The sequence below is a fragment of the Trichosurus vulpecula genome, chromosome 5 (genome assembly GCF_011100635.1).
Source record: "Trichosurus vulpecula isolate mTriVul1 chromosome 5, mTriVul1.pri, whole genome shotgun sequence".
Taxonomy (NCBI): Eukaryota; Metazoa; Chordata; class Mammalia; order Diprotodontia; family Phalangeridae; genus Trichosurus; species Trichosurus vulpecula.
In genome coordinates, this window is record NC_050577.1 from 15260248 (window position 1) to 15282524 (window position 22277).

General features: G+C 41.2%; 1 protein-coding gene across 3 annotated transcripts in view; it reads right to left on the reverse strand.

Annotated features, from left to right (window-relative positions):
- Positions 1 to 22277, reverse strand: part of FAM126A (family with sequence similarity 126 member A) — a 100223-nt gene that overhangs the window by 25335 nt on the left and 52611 nt on the right. For all 3 annotated transcript variants that reach the window (XM_036760220.1, XM_036760222.1, XM_036760221.1), the window contains exons 3-8: positions 17876 to 17977; positions 16209 to 16388; positions 11164 to 11244; positions 7208 to 7323; positions 6639 to 6734; positions 2689 to 2805 (exon numbers count right to left, since the gene is read on the reverse strand). In XM_036760220.1, coding sequence (XP_036616115.1) covers positions 2689 to 2805; positions 6639 to 6734; positions 7208 to 7323; positions 11164 to 11244; positions 16209 to 16388; positions 17876 to 17977 — 692 coding nt within the window. The remainder of the gene's footprint in view (positions 1 to 2688; positions 2806 to 6638; positions 6735 to 7207; positions 7324 to 11163; positions 11245 to 16208; positions 16389 to 17875; positions 17978 to 22277) is intronic.

The following is a 22277-nucleotide window of genomic DNA, read 5'->3' on the forward strand; positions in this document are numbered from 1 at the left end:
ACTTGGGGATCAGAAATGTTCTGTGTGATGGGTGGGGGAGGCCACAAGGAAACTCCTAGGATGGTATGGCCCCAGTTCATTAAATGTATGTCAGAATGTGTCCATGTGCCTGGCCCACTTCGAAAGTTGTGTTTTCCTAAATGTAGATTCTGTGAGAAAATGTTGATGCGGAATGTGTTTTTCCTTTTAAAGATGAATTTCAGGAATTTTCTTCCTCCTCACCTCTGCCTCTCTGCCTTCCTTCAAGTCCCAGATAAAATCCTGCCTTCTCCAGGAAGCCTTTCCCCATTCCCTTTATGCTGGTACCTTCTCTCCACAGAGCTCGTTTTCCATTTAGGTTGTACGTAGCTTATTTGTAAGTAGTTGTTAGCATGTTGTCTCCCCCATTAGACAGATAGTGCACTCCCTAAGATCAGGGATGTTTTTTGATTTTCTTTGCATCCCTGGGTGCCTAGCACAGTGCTTGGCACATAAGAGACCATTAATGAATACTTGGTGATTGACTGACAAATTATCTACCAGAAATACTATAAACACACAACAATCTGGGGGTACAAAAACAGGCTTAATTTCCTCTGTTGAACTTAAACATTTCTGACCTTTCCTTTATGCTCGTGTTATTATGGAGCCAGATTCCCTGGGGTGGTATTTTTGTACGTGAAATATACTGGCAGAACCCATGTGTCCTTTGGTTAAGTCTGTTTGTGGCTGGAAGGAAAACTAATGAAAATCAGAAGCCAGGCAGTGCTCAAGGACTGCCATGGGGCAGCGCCCAAGGACAGCAGCAACCCACAGAGGTCACTTCAGTTGTTACGATGGGTAGAGAAGAATGGTCTAGGGTATTCAGACATCAGTGAGCCACACGGCATGAGAAAAGGAACACACAACCCTTTCGCACTTTTCATCACCATGTCTATACAAGTCTGCTTTCAGCATCTCTAAATCAGAAGACCTAATGTTCTTGCCCGTTACTGCTGGGAGTCAATGCAGACAAGACTTAGGAAGGAAGACTGTGAGGATCTGAAACACTGTCACGCAGCCTATGGATTAGATTTCTTATCTTGGCCCTAGGGGTAAGAGATAGGAACAGTGAGGAGGAAGTGACTAAGAGACACGATTCAGCCCAAGGGCAGGAGAAACTTCTCTGCAAGGAGAGTCAACGAAAGTGGGATGGGCTGCTTAAGGAGGTGGGGGGGGGGGTCCTCCTGCACTAGAGGTCTTCATGCAGAAATTGGGGAAACTCTGCTGGGGGCTGCAAGAAAGGATTCCTCTTCTGGTTCAGATATGATCATCTCTGATTCTGGGAGGCAAGGCAAGGCCCACAGAAAATCAATGGGCAGAGCAGCTAGAACCAGGAACAGGCACCAGGAACATCTAGGGTGTAATACATGGGAAGAGGAGCACAGCAGGGGGGTCACTTTGGAAGATGATTTTAAAATAATTACACATATTACTTGCCAGAAAATTCTATTCTCTGTCATGTATAGACATAGTAGGCACTAAATAAATATCTGATTGACTGACATAGGTTATGCTTGTATACATGCTAAAACAAAGGCTCCACACCCCAAGTGGACAGTAACACAAAAGAGGTCTACACTTTTAAAATCTTGTCTAGGGTGTACAAAGGACGATTTTGGCTCTGATGGCTCATCTCAAAAACATGAGTGTTCTCAAAATACAGCTTTCACGTAAGGTAAAAGTAATTATAAATGACAACTGTCAAATCTTGGGGAGGATCAGAAGATACTTCTACAGATCATATGAAATATGTAAATAAGGTGTGCTATCCTCTCAGCTCCCAGAAATATGAAACAGTTGTCGGTTTTGCTCCCTCCTGAGCCCAAGAAAATATTATTGCTTTCAGTAAATCAATAAAGACTTTTCTGAAAACCTAACAGCAATACGTTTTCCTAAAGCCCCGTCCAGACTTAATTGTGATTCTGGAGACAACAGATCTTCCTAGACACAGCAGGATGAAAGGAATGAAGAGACAAAAGAATAAGATTTTTCACTTTCTCTACCATACTAACGGCACAATATCTGACTTCCTCCTGCTAGCCGAATATCCCTTTGTTCAACAAACATTTATGAAGCATTTCTGCACTGGATAAATTCTAACTAACTAGAAATTCACTTATTTTACATAATCATGACAAACAACACTCTATCAGCATGCTAAAATATTTATGCTCTTAATTTCTTATATAGTCGGAAAGGCTTTGGAAAGCTATAGAAAAGATCATGAAGCAAGAGAGCTTTGTAAAAAGCAAAGCAATTTTGTGGAAAACTTGTAAAGTGAATGAGGGATGGAAGAGAAGGAAAGAGATGCGTGGACACTTATCTAAGCCTTACAAAGTCTTATTTTATCCCTGAATGAATGAAGCAAGATTTAGACTTGGCTTAAAATTCTCGATTACAAAATATATTACTATTGCTATAATCTATTTCTTGGTGACATACATAATCTTTCAAACGTTCTAAACAACTTTCCTGAAGCAAGCGTTGTCAAGAGTTTAATTCCACATCCTTCTATACAAAAATACTTAAAATGTAAATCTAAGAAGAGTAATTGAAAGAGGCTTTTCTATCTAATACTGTAATCTAATCTACCATAGATTATATTAACTGATGAGATTTTTTCCAAAAGATCAGAAGTTGTATAATTTGTACATGGGATTAACTTACAAGGCAAAATAAACTCCTGTTAACATTTGCACCATGAATTCTGAAGAAACTGGGATCCTGCTATTTATACCTTTGTATTTTCTTACATGTTGTCGAGGATATCCACAAATGCAGATTCTAGAAAAAATAAAATATTATGTTAATGAAATAGATCCATCAGTCAATATATTCTTTAACATTTACAAACTAACTTAATTAGTACATTTCCATCAGAAATTTAAAATTTATAATGACCTTTTCCAAAAAAGTTTATTTCTTAGACAAATTCAATTGAATAGAAACATAAGCACATATATGCACATATACACACATGTGTTTGTAGATGCACCAGCTGAGGCCATCTTACCATGTTGTAGGGGAACCTGCCCTTGGCATGGCTCATCTGATCATTTTGATGGACTTAATGATCAATACTCCCGACTGCAGATAAATCAACTAAATGGGGATCGATAGCAATGACCCAGAACTAATGGATCAGCTGGGCCGTGCCCCCCTCATTTCCCATGAATAGGCAGAGTACGAAGGCTCAAAGTGCCCTCTATTGGGAAAGTCAACACCTTTAGTCCTACACTAGGTCCAGTTCTCAGCAGAGAACTAGGCAAAGGTGGTTATCATGGAGTCTACATGCAGGCATTTCCCAAAACAGGATCTCTTCCTGACAAGCTCCCACAGAAGGAGGAGGAGGAAGAAGAGGTGGAGGAAAGGAGGAGAATGGTGGTAATGGACATACTCCTGGCTCCATCCTTAGGGTCACAGGTGGTCCTAAGACACACAATAGAATCCTTAAGGTTTCATGTATTTCTATTTTCCTAGCTTTGGGCACTCATTAAACATGAGTAGATATGTGCAGACTATCTAAAACCTTCCTTCAGAAATGCAGTCACGAGGCTTGTTTACATGATATATTTAATATCATGCTAAGCAAACTATAGGAGATACACTTGGATTTTTGTGTTTCTCAAAAAAATACTTTAAAATCAATTTTAGCTCATTTCTTTAAATGATCCCACTTTGCTTCCTAGAGGCATTATTAAACGAACACTAAGCTGCCTCTCTGTATTTCTCCCTTCTAGTTCTTAAGAATTCTATCATCTCTTCCTTGCACCATGCTTCAACAATCCGGCTAGCAGCTGCTGTGGGGGGGCGGGGTGTAAAACCAACAACAACCAGCTCACAGAACACTGCAAGCCCAAGTTCTTTTGATCTGCTTTACTAAGGAAAGCAACGTTAAGGGGCTAACAATCTTACTTTAATCCAGCATACAAATATCATTCACTTAGTTCAGGGGGAAAAGCCAGCACCCTGAACTTCAGAGCAAACACAAACAAATTACAAACATCAACAGACCAAATACAATTCATAGTTACCAAGAGAACCATCAACATCTGAGTTCAGTTGGAAGGCCCTTACAGAGGCTGCCCAGAGTCCCGCCTCCAAGAGTGAGAGCCTTAAGCAAATAACTCTGTTCTCTCTTTTTATACAGTTTCAGACGTCATCAAACATCATCTGAGTGACCAAAACTTGACCAGAACTTAGGCTCCTATGATTGGCTCTGGTATGGCACCTCCCTTCATTGGCCCCACCTGGAGCCCCACCTTAGTTACCAATTCACACCCACATAGGCTTAGCACCTAATAGATAGAGATTTGGGCCTGGGGCTTAGCACGAAGTAAGACTCAATCAAAGACACTGAAATAATCAAAGGAAACAAAGGCCAAACTCTTCAAGGATCCCCAGTACACACCACCGCACATCCTTCTCAGGGATTTTCCTAGGAATTTGCTTTGCCCCTCCTGCTGCCTGATCCTCCACTTCTTCAATGTCAACATTAGACCCTGCTTTCACAAAGAACATGAGCACCACGGCCCCCTTGATTTCTGCATTAAGTTCCCACACAGAGTTCCAAAAATAAATCCTGAAATCCCAGAGGGAAATAAAGCCTGTGGAAAGCCTGTCCAGCCGTCCTGCCAGCACACTCCCAAGAAGGACTTTCAATGTAATTTGTGCCTCCAGAGAACGGGCTCTTCCGGCGATCACCGTCAGCAGTTCACCAGTTCTCGAAGCAAGCTAGCAAAGACATTGGCTAACATGAGCTTTCTATTTATACATTTGACAAATTCATTTAGAATTAAGATATATTCAGTTCATCTGCGACACAGATATGAGGAATAGAGCTCATCAAGACACCAAGATGATGCATTTTCAAAGCAAAAGTCATCTGTCTCTTTCTTTTTGCTTCTCTGGCCTTTTATTCTCTCCCTCTCCAAAAGAGCTCCTGCCCAAACTACCCATGGAAGTTAGTAAGACTTCCTTTTTCTATTTCTCTACTTCCTTCATTAAGGGAGCTGCTTTCAATCCACCCCACTCTACAAGCCATTTCTCATGGGGCAGATACTGCGGAAGGCCCTAGGCACAAAAAGACGTTGATGAGCCAGGCCCGATGCCCAACATCATCTCCCTGGGACTTGCCAGATGTGAAAGACTGGGCTGCTGTATGCAGAAAAACAGCAGAGCCCCCCCAAAAAAGTTTTCGTTGTTAATGTGAAAATGGCCTGATTCTGAACCCTAGACTAGAAAACTGCTCCAAGGGTAGTCCTGCCTGCACCTGCTTAGAGATCTCAGACATCCAATGCAGAGTCCAGGCTCTTTTCTCAGAACAAAGCAGAGGATGGGCACAGCCCCAAGCTAGACCTCACAAAGGATAGCGGTGAGCTTGTCAGAGAAGATTCATGGAGAGCAAAGAAGACCCTAGCTGTGCCTTCAGGGAAGCATTTCAGGCAGGGCAGTGGCAAAGGCACTGGGACAGAGACAGTCAGAACACCCTTAGGGAACAAGGACGAAAAGTGCTTGGTGCTACTGCTAAGAGTTTGGGTTGGGGAAAGAGCTGGGGAAAGACTGAATCCCCTAAGTCCTTCAAAGTCAAAGAAGTAAACAGAGGGAGACTCACACAATGCTGAGGATATTTGTTGACCTGCTTTCATCTTATTATATAGCATAGAATGGGGACAGAATAAAGGATTTGGAGTCAAGAAAGTTGAATTCAAACCTGTCCTGTGACACTGGACAAGTCACAGACTCTCAGAACTATAAACAATTGACCCTACTTCTCTACTATGTTAGAGGTGATGTCTAGAAGGAATTTCCATACTGACAAGCCATGGATCCTAGAAATACTGACATAAAGAAACTACATAACTTCAGTATCATTTTTAGGAATAGGAAACATAATTAAGCTCTAACTGAGGAGTCAACAAAGTTAAGGCATGGATCTAAAAACATAGTGAACTTCTCCCAAGAGTTTTGGTTTTTCTTGGCCGTTGACTTCCTGCTCTGCCTTCTCCTCTGATCCTCCCATTCCTTGTCTGCTTTCTCTGGATTTTACTGCTGGCCAACACTTTCTCCCTCTGGCTAGCTCCCAACACTCCACTGCCTCCAAAAGAATTCCCAAGATCCAAATTATTCTCTAACTCCTTAAACTTACTTTCACTGATTCCAGGTTAAGACAAATCAAGAAGCATTTATGAAGTGCCCACTACAGCACCATGCTAAGCATAGCTCCCAAAAGCATTCTCCCCACTCTTACCCCCAAAGATCTCTAATTGGCAGAAGAGTTTTTAAAAAAAAAACAAAACTCAGCCATTACCCATCATTCTCACTTATATCATGGCTCCTAACAAGCACAAATATGGATCAAAAAAATTACTAAGAGAATATGACAATCACTCAATCAAATCAACATCTGTTAAGAGCCTACTATGTGCTAGGCACTGTGCTAAGCACTGTCAACCCTTTTATATATTTGGTATGTTTTCTTTATTTAGCTAAATGTATTCTTCTTATTGGAACTTTAATTTTTAAAGTGTTAGAAAAAGCATAGCAAGGAAGTTATTGCAAATATAACAAGTTAGTAAGGATATCAAGTAAAAGTTGATATTCAGTTTTTAATTTACCTTGAACAAATTTGACACAGCGATTGAAGAGAGATATTGGGCATATAGGTTAAGGCAGCATTGTAACACAATAAAAGGAATGTCAACACTTCAAACCTAAAGAGAAAACAAAAAAGATTTCACAAAATCTTAATTCCAATTTAATGATGATGATGATGATGGTGGTAGCTAGCATTTATATAGTGCTTTACATCTGTGTTCAAAAATAAAAGGAAGGAATAAACAGTGATACATAATAAATTACATCTATATAAATAATATAGATATAATATATATTGTATATACAAATCAAGTAATACATAATAAATAGTAATTCAATAGCAATTGAAACTCTTAAAAATTAGTGCTAATTTTCTTAAGAGAGTGAACAAAAACTATGACAATTATTTAAAATTAGTATTTTCCAGATGAATTCTGAAACAAGAGCACAATCAATGACTTAAAGTGGATTTTACCTTACAATTAGTCATCTGTTCAAATTAATAGCACGCAATGTGTTACAAATTGTAAATCTAATGTAAAATAATTCTCTGAACTTTTATGCAACAAATTATACTTCTCAATCTTACTTATTCTGAGCTGTTAACATCTCTCTTTGAGGATGAGGTCCACTGTAAACAACTTTTGATAAACCATGCTGGCATAAAGCGCTCTCTGTCAGAGCCATGGAACCAATGCTGGAAGGCTAAAGAAAAAACATAGTTGAATAAAGCAATCACAACAAGTGCTCTTGGAAAATATGTCATTAAGGAAAGGTAACATAATAGGCATACTGAATATTAAAAATAAGTGCATAATTTGATTATTAATCTTTTACTTTTAAATCTTCTTTGACATTGACTAACAAAAAAACCAAACTATAAGACTTAACAAAAAATTCCAGATTGATAAAATTCAACTGCTTCAATATACAAAACCATCAATTTGACAAAGGTGATAAAAGATCAAAAAAGTTAATGTTGGAGGGCCTGTGAGAAGACATGCACACTAATATACTCTTGGGAGAATTGTGATTCAGTATAGCTGGTCTAGAAAACAATTTAAATTATTCAAGAAAAGTTACTAAACTCTTTCTACCCTTTGACCTCATCATCCATATTCCCCAAGGAGGTCAGTCAAGCACATAAAGAAAGGCCTCATATTTACCAAAATATCAATAGCAGCATTTTTTGTAATAATAAAAAGCTGAAAAAGTACATGCCTTTGAACTGCAAAAGAGCAGAACACAATGTGGTCTATTAACATAATTAGGATTTAGGAACACGACACAAGAAATTATTAACATGAGAAGTTCAGAGAAAACACAGGAAAATTTATATGAACTAATGAAGGGAGAATAAAAGCAGAAGCACACCACTTCAGACAATGTCTACAATAACGTAAACGAGAACAAAAAAGAAAGTGAACCAAATTCCAATCAAATGCAACACCCTACTTTGGAGAGAGAGAGAGGCAATGACTCCCAATGGGGAGTCTAATTGTGAGGTCTGTTGGGGCTGAGGTGGCAGCTTGGATTTTCTTGGTAGGTGTATTTTTAAGGAAGGGCATTTACTTCTGTTAGGGGAGGTGTTTTAGGATGTGATTATGGTAAGAGAAAAAAAAATGAAAAAAGGCAACAAGATTCCTGTTTTTTAAAAAATCTAGTATAATGGTATATAGAATTGCAAAAAAAAAAAATTGGAGAGTATGGAGAGAAAATATGCAAGCTAAGTTTTTTCAAAACAAACTTGTCACTATCAACTTTCCAATTTCATCCTGCCAGAGCAGAAGGGGCTCCTGGGAGGAGTCCCCTCTGTCACAGCAAGTCAGCACCTTCTCTGAAACTTAAAGCCTAAGAACCTGAAGTGACTTCATCAGTCAGTATGGGTACAAGGCAGGATGTGAAGCAAGGGCTTCCTATCCCTGAGGTCGGCTCCTAATCCCCTCCACCACGCAGCCTCTGAGGGTAATGCCACATTTATTAAGTTCCATTTGTTAGATGCTGAGGGAGACACAAAGCTAACTAAGAAACTGCGGCTGGCCTCAGGAAGCTTCTAATCTACTACATCTTCTAATCTACATGCACACAGAACTGATGCAAAACCAAAACATGGCAAGTTTCATGACTAGGGATGTGAGAGGAGAGAGAATCACAGAATGGCAGGATGGGGCCACAGAGGGTATCCAGGAGGTGACCAAAGATTCCCTCTGCAGCATACCTGGCAGATGGCCATCCAGGCTTTGCACAAAGACCTCTGATGAGCAGAGCCCCTGCCTCCCAAGGCAGGCAGCCCATTTTACTTCCCAGGAGCTGTAATTGTTAGGAAGTTTTTCCCTCTGCCAACCCTCAATTTGTCCCTTTGGATCGCCACTCATCACTAGTTCTGTCTTCTAGGGTCAAGCAGAACCAGCCACACCTCCTTTCCTTGTACTTGGAAAATTAATTGTTTTGAATGCAAGCATAAGATTTTTACACTGATTCCTACTAAATTTCATCTTAATTGATTTGGCTCAAAGCTTCTAACCTACCAATAGTTTTTGAATCCTGTCATCTAGTGTGTGAGCTATTCTTTTTCTAAGCTTGGCTCATCCGTGAATTGGATAAGTATGACACTTATGTGATAAAAATTAGGAGCATGGATGTCTGAGGCATTCTACTGAAGACCAGGGGACTCCTGCATGTTATACTGATTAACCACTAATGACTCGTCTTAGGGTCCAGCAATGCAAAACTCACCTAAATCCACCTAAATGTACTATCATCTCACCCATATTTTTTCATGTTTTCCAGAAGGTTAGCATCATAAAGCAAGACTTTATAAAATGGTCTGCTGAAAATATGGGCCAGCTCTATCTCTGGTCTTCTGAGCCACCAATGTAAGTCACTCTGCTGTGACCTGTCATTCCAGAAATCCTGTTGGCCCTTTATGGGGACCACTTCCCTTTCTAGGTGTTCCCTGACTATCTCTTAACAGTTTGCTGTAGAATTTGGCAAGGAATTAAGTCAATGATACCTGTGATTACTGATGATGCCTGAAAGCTCATGGGGAACAAGAAGACCTCAAAATTCGAAGACCAACATTCCAACATGCAAAGGGACAATACTTGTCCTTTTCTAATTCTACAGTCTCTCTCCAGTTCCTCATGATCGTTCAAATATCCCTGAGAGATATTAAACAATCACATCTCCAGTTCTTTGGTAGGCTAAGAAGGCCTAGATGACTTGACCTCATCAAGGGAAGACAGGGACTAGTTAACTCCTTATCTTGGCTACCAGCTTCCTAGTGGTCATTTTCCCCATCTTTTCCAGTGGCAGAGAGAGTATAGCAGCCAAGAGTCAAAGAGTCCTCAATGTCCTCTCTGTCACTGGTCATTACTGTTTTATCAGCTCTATTTTGGATGCCACTTATTTTTTCAAAACAGGGTGGTGGTGGTAGTGGTTGTTGTTTTGTATTCTTAGCTTTCCTTCCCAACAATCAGCTCATTCTGACCTTCATCCTCCTGAGGAAGTTCATATGAGACTATGCTGCACATCTCTTTAAATTCTAAGTTGATTGTTTAGTTCTCTGTGAACTCATATTAGTCTATTAAAATAATTAACTTCATCTTGTCTTCCTCGGTGGAACTGTTTCTTTTTTTAAGGTCTTCAGAATTAATGTTTGAGAACTTCCCATTCATCCTACACTGCCTTCCTCCACAGAATTATAGACCATGGCATTCTAGGCATCCTGAACACTTTGAGATCTACTTTCCTAAAATTCAAGTGGATGTCACTCTATTCTCAAATTTCCTTTCCTACTCTATTAAAAGTTCTAAGAAGGAGTGGTCACTTTCCTTCAGGGTTCCCATCATTTCTACCACCAGCAAGTAATCCCTCCTGAATGATGAAAAGCAAACCCAAAATAGAATTTCCCTTTGTTGGTTCCTCAAACTGTTGAAATATGGAAAGAGACAACTTCCAGTTGGAGGGAGAAGAAAGGAAGGAACCAGGGAAGGCTTCATGGAGAAAGCATTCTACCTGGGCCTTGATGGGTAGATTGGCTTTCAAAAGATGAGGATGGTGGAATGAAAATTCTAAGCATAAAGAATGGTGAGATCAAAGTCAAAGAGGCCAAAACACACATGGCCTATTCATGGAGTAATTTGGTTTGGTTGAGGGAGAGAACATGTTTGGGGGACAATTGGAACAATACGACGTCGAGCCATAAGGGCCAGGCTAACTCTGGGCAGAAGCCATGTTACATATGTGAGTAGTAGACTGACAGGAGTATGTCTGTGCATTATGCAGATTAATTAGGCAACAAAGTGATGGCTGGATGGACACACAGGAGAGACTGGGGAGAGGACATACAGCAAGAAAGGACAGCTATACTCGGAGAGCATTTCATCCAGGGCAAAGCACCAATACAAATGCATTCTTCTCATGTCTATTCTGATGAGTTCCTCTTTTCTGCCCCATCTCCTTCCTGTCCACCAAGAAATATCAATGGAATGGAAAACCTAATGGGCCAGGCCCACTACATTCACTTTGATCAATGCCACTTACTTCATGATATATTGATGGCTTAGATAAAGATGGGATTGTAAAACTCAACACTTTGTTATGTCCCTGTTTGTCAACTATTTCCTACAGAAAAAAAAGAGAATAAACTGACATGTAAATTAAAGTCTATAAGACAAATATACATATAAAGACACATGGAATCTCTATATTCTTGGCTTAAATAACCAAAAATATTGAAAAACTTAATTTGAACTAGAGAAATAGAACCATTAGGAACTTGCATACGTATTCCTATGTTCTTAAAGTATCGAAACAATCACTCAATTTGTTGGATTTAACTAAAATATGCAATGCATTTCAAAAACTTATATTTTCCTGATTTAATACATGTAACATGTGTAAAGTTGTTTCTCCCCCTAAATCAACTAAAATAAAATAGCTAATGAACAAGTTAGAGAAACTTGACAAGCTAATCACAGGCCTTGAAGAGTAGCTATAATCTGCAGTTCTTTAAAGGAAGGAGGAAGATTGGAAGCTTTCTTAATTCCCTTATAAATTACATAACTGCAGAAAACTGAGAACACAAAAGAAAAACAGGCGACCAGGTAAAGTTTAATCTGTTCAAATAATTCACGCAAAATTCAGAAGTAGCCCAGATTTTGATGAATCTGGGAAAGTATGATCCAGTATGTAAGGACTGCATTGCCCTAGAAAGGCTCTCAAATGCCCACAATCCATGGATCTGTAGAATACTTTATTTATGCACAAAAAAAGGGAAAGACTTAAAAATCACACTGGAAAGCCAGAGGCATCATACTGGAAATGTCCAGTCATCCTACAACCCTTATAACTGGAAAGACTGAGTGGGGTCATTGATGTGGCCATTCCTTTACACCCTGCGGCTGTCTCCATCCATCTTGTCTCCACATCTCCACAGAAGATGTCTTCAATGTGCTGGAATCCCAGAAATGTTAGAGGTAGAAGGAGCATCCACACAGCAAATCCAACGAGTGGCTTGAAGAGTTCCTGTGAGGACAAGCAGCCCAACCCAATTCGGGGTAACTGACCGACAGCCTTACCTGGCCTCTGCAGCCATACTGCTCGAGCTCTGCTCTCTGAGGACAAGCAGAACAGGGTTAAGCCTCTTCTAGATGACAGGACTTCAAATGCTTAAAGACAGGCATCACGACAAACCAGGATTCTCCCAGTCAAGGGTCCCCAGTTCCTTCAGATGATCTTCATTTGGCAAAAACTCAAGTTGCATGTCCATGCTGTAATCGCCTTCCTCTGAACTTTCATTTTAGCTTATCACTGACATTCCTCAAATGTGGCACACAGACATGGCAGACATGGCACTGCAGCTGCTATCTGTCCAATGTTCTCCTTAGGCCAGTCTCTGAAGTAAAGCCTCTCAAGGCAGCCCATGATAACCTTTGCCTTTCTGGCTACCCCGTGACACTACTGATTCATACTGAGTTGAAGCCCACCAAAGCCCAGGCTCACTGTCTTCCTTTAGGGCCTAACTCCTGCCCTCATAATAGAACACTTCAACTTAGCTAAATTATTGCTGCTTATATCAATACTCTAAAGCCCATGCCCTCCTCTTCAATTCCACTAGGGTCACACACAAGGATAGTCAAACCTCACATCTGGCCATCACCTTCCCCAGCCAAAAGCTCTGACATTCCTCAAGCTGATTATAATCTCTGATCACCCACTTCTTCATATGTCTTAGCTCTCTGCAGCCTCTTTGTGATCCCAATTCCTTCAACCTCAGTTTTTTCTCAGGTCACCACCCCTCCTCTATCTTCACTCTCCTCCCCTCCCAATCTTGACCCTAGAGATAACACATTCAACTATTTGTCTTCTACTCTCAAATTCCTCGTTCCCTTGTTCTCTCACCACTCATCCCTTGCCAAACCCCAATCTTGGATTCCTCCCACCATCTGTCTCCTTTATGCTTACTCACATGCTACTGAACAGAGCTAAAGAAGTCACAATAGAGCTGGCTGGCTCTAACCCTAAATGCTAGACATTATCACCTGGGTCCTCACAAAAGCAAGGCGATCCTTTTACTCCTCCCTGATTCTCTATCCCACTCTTCAAAGAGGTTGTTGCAAACCTTTTATTCTCCCCTCAAACCTCCTACACACCCTCTTCTTCAACCCTATAATCTGGGGACCTTGATAATACTGAGAAAATAAACATGATTCATGGTGAGTTCCCTTCTTCTGCCCCTTTTATCTCACAGTCCCTTGACATCATCCCCCAGTCTCCAATAATGCCCTTCTCCTCAACAAGGCCAACATCTATCTATGTGCCCTTGATACCCTCCCCTCCATTTCTCCAGTAGATCACCCTCTTCCCCCCTCTCATCTTTAGGCTCTTACCATATGCTAAGTTCTTCTCTGCTGCCTACAAATAAATACTTCTAAATCTTCATCCTTAAAAAATCTTTCTTGGGGTCTGCCATCCTCCTCTAGCTCCCACTCTCTATTTCTCTTCTTGCCAACACTTGCCAACATCCCTCTCCCTCACTCCTTCTTGAGCCCTTTGCTGGTCATTCCTTCTGGATCATTTCTCTTCTCTATGCCTTTTCACTGTCTATCCCTCATGCCTAGAATATTCTCCCTCCTTGACTCAACCTTCTGGCTTCCTGGTCCCCACCAATGCTAGTCCCCTCCTTCTAAGGTGACCTCCAAATTACCTTGTACATCATAGATGCACGGAGTTGTTCGCAAGTTTCTCCCGCACTAGGATGGGAACTCCTTGGGGAGAGGAGTTGTTTTTGCCTTTCTTTTTACTCACACACTTAATAAATGCTTGTTGACTTAACTCAGCTTTTGTAACACCATCTCCTGGTTCTCTTCCAACTTGGTCACTCCTTTAGCATCTCTTACTGGCTCTTGTCTACACCAAACAGTCTAAGTGTTGGTGCTGTCCATGGCTCCAGGCTGAGCCCTCTTCTCTTTCTACTCTCTTGGTTGTCCATTTCCCCCATACCCACTGGCTCAATGACCGCCTCGGGTGAGATGACTCCCAGATGTGTGGAACTGCTGCCAGTCTGCCTCCTAAGCTTGAGTCCCCCATCTCGATCGGCCTTCAGCACATTTCAAACTAGATGCCCCACCCACACCTCCAATCCAGCATGTCTAAAATCGAGCTTGTTCTCTTTCGCCTCTTTGGAGCTCCCCGGCTTCCTCGGTTTGCAGCCTCGGCGTTCGCCCCAACTCTTCATTCTCCATCCCCTCAGCTATCTGGGAAGTTGCCAAATCTTGTTATCTTCGTGATGATGATGATGACATAACAGTAATAACTGTTGTTATTATTCTAGCCAGCACTTCCCTAGTGCCTACCATGTACCAGGCACTGTGCATCCCTGCTCTCCTCTCTCCTCTCCCAGCATCACCTCTCACTTGGACTATTACAAGTACCTCCTATTTTGGTCTCCCTGCCTTGTCTTTCCTCACTCCAGCCTATCCTTCACACAGGTACCAAAGTGACTTTCCTAAAGTACACATCTTACTATGGCAATTCCCTCTTCAATAAACCCCAGTTGGCTCCCTATTACCTCTAAGAGCAAATATAAATTCCTGCTTTCCATTCTGTTCATTGTTGTTCAGTCATTTCAGTTGTGTGTGACTCTTTGTGACCCCAACTGGGTTGGTTCTTGGCAGAGCTACCACAGCGGTTGGCCATTTCCTTCTCCAGCTCATTTTAAAGATGAGGAAACTCAGGAAAACAGGGCTAAGTGACTTGCCCAGGGTCACACAACTACTAAGTGTCCAAGGCCACATTCAAACTAAGGTCTTCTTGACTTTGGGTCTGGCACTCTGTGCACTGTGGTGCCATTCAGCTGCGCAATCTAGAACTAGATTATGAAGGACTTTAAATGACAAGTAGTGGGGTTTCTATTTTATCCTGGAGTTACTGAGCAGGACAAAGTTACAGTGGTCAGGCCTGTGGCTTGAGGTTCATCACTGAGGCAGCCATGTGGACCATCTTTAACTTCTCCCTGGCTACTGGTTCCTCCTGCCCTAGGCCCTGCCCCTGCCTCAGGCCGGCAAACTGTCTCTCTCTGTTCTCTGCCAAACCCCTGGAAAAAGCTGTTTACACTTGCAATGTCCGCTTTCTTTCACTTCCTCTTCAACCCCTTGCTTCTGCCTTTTAATTCAATCACTCGACTAGAACTGCCCTTGCAGAGTAAATCATGACTTCTTAGTTGCCAGGCTTGATGGTTCTTTCTTGGGCCTTGTCCTTCTTGATCTATGTGAAGCAGCTGACACTGCTGATTCCATTTTCTTCCTACACATTCTCTCCTTTCTGGGTTTTTGGAACCCTCCTTTCTCCTGGTTCTCCTCCCAGCACAGCAACTCCTTCTTGGTCCCCTTTGCTGCCTCATCCTATATAACACAACTTTCTGTGAGTGTTCCCCCGGGCTCTGTCCTGGGCCCTCTTTTCCTCTCTCTATTCTTTCTTTTGGTAACCACAAGGGTTTAACTATTATCTCTATGCAGATGACTCCCAGATCTATATATCTGGCCTCCATCTCTTCCCTAATCTCCTGCTGAGCCTCAATGGAAGCAGCAGGGGTGAGGAAAACATGTCACCATGGCACAAAGTGCCATCGATGGGTGAGAAACAGCAAGGCCAGTTTGGCAGAACATCGAGGTCACATTTAGTTTAACTACAGTGAAGTTCATGTTTTGAGACAATCAAACAATGGTGATTCCTGGCACTCTCTGTTGCACTTCTCCCTATAAAAGCAAAGGGAACTGAGGGCCAATACAAATTCTTTTTCTTTTACCTTTCAAATAACCCACCAGTTTACAATTTGCATTATAATATTAAGTTTCGATGTGCTCAGAATGGAAAAATAAAAAGATGAGTTGAAACTAATTCTTATACACCTTACAGCTGGGAAAGTAAAACAAAAGAAAGTCTGCAACTATGTTCATTTAAATAAAGCTGGTCTCAAAAAAAGGAGGAAAAGATGGACAATAAACTCAAAGAGGAAAAAATGACCCATTGGAAGGTGGTGATTTCCCCTGTGCACTCTGGGCATAGGCCATTATCTTCATACAAACCAAGTTGTAAACGCCTAAAAGAAGAGCTTCAACGCAGCCCGTGCTGTGCCGCTTCCGGGTGGCAGACACAGTCAAGTAGCACCACATCAGTTCTGGGAGAAACTGCAGTGTGAAGAGTAGAAGCTTTTTTTCTCCACTTCTGTAGAACTCAAAGAGCTGGTGACACACAGGTTCAAGCAACTGGGGAGAAAGGAGAGCACAGTCAGAGATGATCAGAGTTAACAGGCATCGTTACTGAACAAAGGGCTTTCCCTGCTCGAGCAATACACTACAAGAAAAAGATTGACATTTGGAAGCAGAACTTGTGGAATTTTCAAGCTAAAATCAAAGGCCAGGCCTCCAAGGTCTTTTCCCTCTGTCTAACACTCCCCCCAAAAAACCAAAACTAAGACCATAAAGCCCCAAAATTATTCTCTTCAGCCCATGAAAAGCTGCAAGGAGCGCAGGCTGAAGGAGAACACCCCAAGAATGCAACCCCGCCCAGTTCTTGGATACTCTGTGGGTTAGCAATCCTTAAACTCGAAGTTCACAAGCCCTTACTAAGGTACTGACCTGCCAGAGTCAGCTAGAGACACAATCAGCTCAGAATAAAGACGCTGCTAACGGTGGCCCAACAAGCCTAGTCAATCCATCCCAAGTCAGTCAGTCAGTCAACAAGCATTTATTAAGCACTTACTATGTGCTCAGCACTGTGCTAACCATGGGGGATATAAAAAGAGGCCAAAAAGATCCTAGCCCTCAAGAAGCTTACATTCAAAAGGGATGGGGCAGGGGGCAGGGATCATGTAAATAGATGGTTAGTTGGTTGGTTGGTGGTTGTTGTCTTTTATTCTGGAAAAGGACCAAAATGATGTGTCCATCTGTGGCTAATCAGACCAATACAAGCTCAGAATGTTCTACCACAGATTAGGCACAAATAGTCTGTGCGAACATTTGGGATGGATAGGCATAGGCACACCCTAGGTGGCTCAGTGGATAGAGCTGGGCCTGGAGTCAGGAAGACCTGAGTTCAAATCTGGTTTCAGATACTTCCCGACTGTGTGAGTCTGGGCAGATCACTTGAGCTCTGTTTGCCTCAGCTTTCTCATCTGTAAAATGGGGATACTAGCGGCACCTGCCTCCCAGGATTATTGTGAGGATCAAATGAGATAATATTTGTAAAGTGCTTAGCTCATGTGCAGGTGACTCCCAGGTTTACAACACTCACTTAGGTGAGAGGTCATTACAGTCCAAACTAAGTTACTGGAATGGACACAGAGGGAAGGGGATGGATGAGAGAAGTCTCGCAGGAGTCTAATCAGACAGGGCTTTGCACCTGCCTCAGTTCAGCAAGTTCAAAGGCAGACAGCAGGGGTTAGCAAAGGTCAAACTCCAAGCAAACTAATGATGTGAACAAACCCAGCTGGCCTTGGCTGCAGCCTCAGGAAAGAGCACACAAGTCGGAGTCAAACCAAATCAACTGCCTGTCAAGCTTTAATGAAGCACCTACTATGTAATGGGCACTGAGTTAGATGCTGAGAATGTAAGGACAAAGATGAAGCCAGGTTCTCTTTCAAAGCTACATTTTATCAGTAATGTCAACTACTAACTTCTCATCAGATTCAAATTTGACCCCAAAACACATCACTACTGGTATCACAACCTTCTAAAGAAATGAAATTACTTACATCACTCTGTGGCTCCTGGATAACTTTATATAAAGATGAAACCAAAGTACTCTTATCTTTCAAATTTCCAGCATACTCTGATAGAGATGTTTCTGGTAGTGTCTAAAAACAAGCAAAATTACATTTTAATTTATTGTGTCATCACGCCATTTCCATTGTCAAGATTGACCTCAACCAACTGACTATTAAAAATAATCTAAATGCCATCAGCAGTTAACTTTTATGCTCAATTAGGTAGCCAAAATGAGAACAGGCAATTAAAATTATATATAACATGTAGAGGTGCAAGTTCTATTATATTTCAACTGGAGAGATCCAACTGCCATGATTCATATTAGGTCAGTTTCTGATAATCTTGCAAGCATCAAAGTTAGGACTTCAGCTTGTCAGTATAACTCATATAATCAGAATGTTCTGTATAGTAAAACAAGCTGGAACTCTGAGAAAATTTTAGCTTTTCTATACTTTAGAGAGAATAAGCAGCACATTAGTTATGTCAGCTCTTCTCTTACCAAAGACACAGGCTGGCCAATCAGTCCGGCTGCTCATTCGTTTCAGTCACGTCTGACTCTTCCTGACCCCATTTGGGGTTTCCCTGGCAGAGACACCCAAGTGTGTTGCCATTTCCTTTTCTAGGTCATTTAACAGATGAGAAAACCGAGGCAAACAGCAGGCAAGTGACTCGCCCAGGGTCACAGAGCTAGTAAATGTCTGAGGCCAAATGTGAACTCAGGTCTTTCTGACTCCAAGCCCAGTGCTCTGCGTGCTGCACTGCTCTGTCCAGAGACAACTTTTGAAGCAGCAGAAGGGTTTCCTCCTAGCAAGGCCAGAGAGCAGGAGGCCAGTGATAGGCCTGGGATTCTCCTAGCACTTGATAACCATAAGCCTTCCTAGGAAGGCAATCTACCCTCTTAAACACACTCCAATAGCAGCATACTCTTCCCGAAGCATTATTCCCTCCCCCTAGAATGTTTACCCACTGAAAATGCTCCTTCAAAGGACACCAACCTAGAAATTCTTCACGGTTATTCTGAAATGCTACCTGCAGGATGTCCCCTTCCTTGATATTACATTGATGGGTTTTACCTAATTGAGAAACTAAATGTCCAGACAGAGACAGATGAAGTGACAGCAGCTGGGAATTTTGTCATAAAGATATTCAATTCATTTCTCATTAAAGGTAAATAGAACAAGAACTCATTCAAGGAAACTATAAGTATTTACATTCAATAGGTGATTTAGAAATTCCTTTTTTCACTTAACAAAATCAATTCTTGTCCCCCATCCCTGAGACAGGCATTTATTTACCAGAAAGCTAAGAAAATGTGAATTACTTGGGGACCTTCTACCATTCTCCAAAGAACAGAAAATTGTTCGCCTCGGCACTATTTACATAAAGGCCGATTAGGGCATTCGTCAATATTTCAAAAGCATGTAACAAAAGATCTCTAGGCAACATTCCATTTAAGTCATTTGATCAACCGTAACCTAATAAAGGAGGAATTTATGTAAAAGAGATGGTTTTAAAAAAAAACAAAACAAAACAAAACAGAAGTCTCAGTCTAATCCTTGATCCTTGAATCTGAAAATGCATCTAATTTAAGACTACGAAATGACTGTTACTGATTATAAACGGCAAATGAAAGATTAGTAAACTGAACAGTGTTACACAAAAATTTAAAAAATGGAGAAACCTAAAATTTTCTGTTTGTGAAAAACAGAAAAAAATCTTAAAACTAAACTATTTTCTGAAAAATATTCAAAAGAACAATCTCTGGGAAATATTTTTAGCCTAGAATTTATCATTAAATGAGAGGAAGAGTATATTCTAAAATAGATAATGAATACAGGCAATACCTCCAGATTTCCTTCCCAATTCTGTTATTAATTGATTTTATGAATCTGGAAAAAAGATGCTATAAAAAATGAGAAAAGATGCCTGCCACGATTATACAGTTTTCAGAGTACTGAAAATCTTAAAATGTCATTACATTTGAGTATTATAATAACATTATGAAACTTAAAAGCAATAAAGCATGTCAAAATGTATTTCACCATATTAATTCAATAAATTTTTATCAATTATCTAGGAGCAAAGACCTTCCCAGAGATAGCAGCCTTTCATATGAAAGAGGTATATATCCAGATTCAGAAACCTAAAAGTAATGATGGAAAAGCAGGCTGTTGAAACGAATGCTTGGCAAGGTTTGAAGAAGAAGCCAGATGCTCCATACAAGCATCATTTGGCAGATGGTTAAGAAGCAGACTTAGAATTAATTGCAAGGATGGGGGGTAGGGCGCATGGTGCAAAGGGTATAGAAAGAGGCATATGGTAAAGACTGAACATCAACAAAAAAACCCCTTGTCAATCAACCACATATATGACATGGCAAGACTGCGAGTCCTGCTGTATATCGGCCACCAAGAAACAAGGACAAATTAGAGGAATGAAAACAAGTTAGATGAAATTACACCACGCATTCAAAAGAGCACAAGCCAACCTGAAGACAATAATTTAAAAATAGATTTTCAAAAAGCAATCACTTTACAAGCTAGAAATAAAATACAAAAACAAATTATGAAGTCCTATTTATATAAAAAATTCACTCATTCATTCTATGCATGCTTAATGGTTTCCCCATTAAGATAATCTAGACTTTTGAGCTATTTTTCATGTAATGGACATGCCTCTGTAGTGATCCATCCACTCTAGCCCTTCAGAGATCCTCCTTGGAACTAAAGGCATGTCTTTCTAAAGCAGTGTCTGACATGAGCTTGACTGTGTCAAACATGGAAATAGAATCCACGAACACTTTTCAGCACCATAACTCCGTAATTCATTAGCACTACACTTGTCCCAACCAAGCTGCCCAGTCCAAGATGGCCTGTATCATAGGAGCTCTAGTCAAATGGTATTTTTTTTTCCCTATGGCTAACAAACTCTGTCCTTAACACAAGCAATGATAGCCACAGGCAAAATCCTCTTTTCCACTAAACTCCACCGGCTTTGCCCCACCCTCTTCCCCATATCCTACCCTCTGGAACCTCATTCTATAATTTACAAATTCTTCTTCATCCTGGACCTCTTCCTCTTACAATGCTGCCATCATGTAATCATGGCCTGTCTCCCATCTCCTGTACTGGGTACGTGTGCTCTCATGCTCCCCAAGACACTTGGCCAGGAGGAAGAAGAAACCTCCTCCTTGCTCTCCATTGCTCCTACCTGACTTCATCATCTCTCGCTGTCATCATTAACAGCTTCTCCTCTTGTAAGATTCACTCCATCTCAGTCAGTCAATTAACACTAATTAAGTGCCTACTATACAGCATGCTCTGTACTAAGTCCTGAGGATACAAAAAGAGGCAAAAGACAGACCCCGGCTTGGAGAAGCTCCCAATCTAAGGGGGATCCATCCATCTGTCTGTATCACCTGGTCCAGAATCTCGGGAGCAATAGTCAACCAGGTTCCACATTACTTTCCCTCCTTTCTCAAGCAGCACTGCTAGCTCAGTTTCCTCACCTCAACCCCTACCCCAAATAAGCAAGAATTAAGCCCTCCTTATGTGTCAAGTTCTATGCTAGGCACTGTCCCTGCCCTATAGCAGCTTACATTTTATAAAGGGGAAAACAAGAACATCATATGTACAAAAGACACACAAAAGTAAAGACAAGGTAATTGGGGCCAGAAGCGGCACAGGAGCTACCCTTGTGCATTTCAGTAGGGGGAAGGCCAGGCCAGAGGAACCAAGACAGGAGTTAGACTAGTGGGTGTGAAGAACAAGGAGGCCAAAGCAGCTAGCTCCTAAAGCTTGTGAAGGGAAGCAGGGTGTAACAAGCTGGACCTGGCCCAAGACCTGTTATTGGCCAATCAATTAGAGTGTTTTGGAGAGCCAGAGTGATTTGGGGTTAAGGCTGGTCTTTAAGAAGAAAGGAAAAAAATACAAATATACAAAATTAGCCAAGGCAAAAAAGAGCTTGCTTCGAGTCCCTACCTACAAATATCATCACAATAAATAGGTACCACATTCTACCTGACAAGAGGCCACAACCACGTGTTCATCTGCCCTGGAGATTGATCTTTGGCCACGTCTTAAAAAAAGAATCATTTATTTTTACATGTATCATCTCAACCTTCCACTGGTCCCAGCCATTTGAACAATTGAAAAAAAAAACACTCCTTGCAACCAAATGCATAGTCTAGCAAAACAAATATGCACATTTTACCAGTTTTTCCTACGGTTTTTCATTTGCAGGAACCAAGGTAAGAGGCAAGAAATTGGTTCTTTAATTATTTCTGAAAGTTAACAATTTTCCTGGAATTTTTTACTCAGATTGGCACAGAATGAATGTAAATAGCAATTGTGTCTGTTTTGGCCAGAAACCCTGAGGATGTTCCCCTCC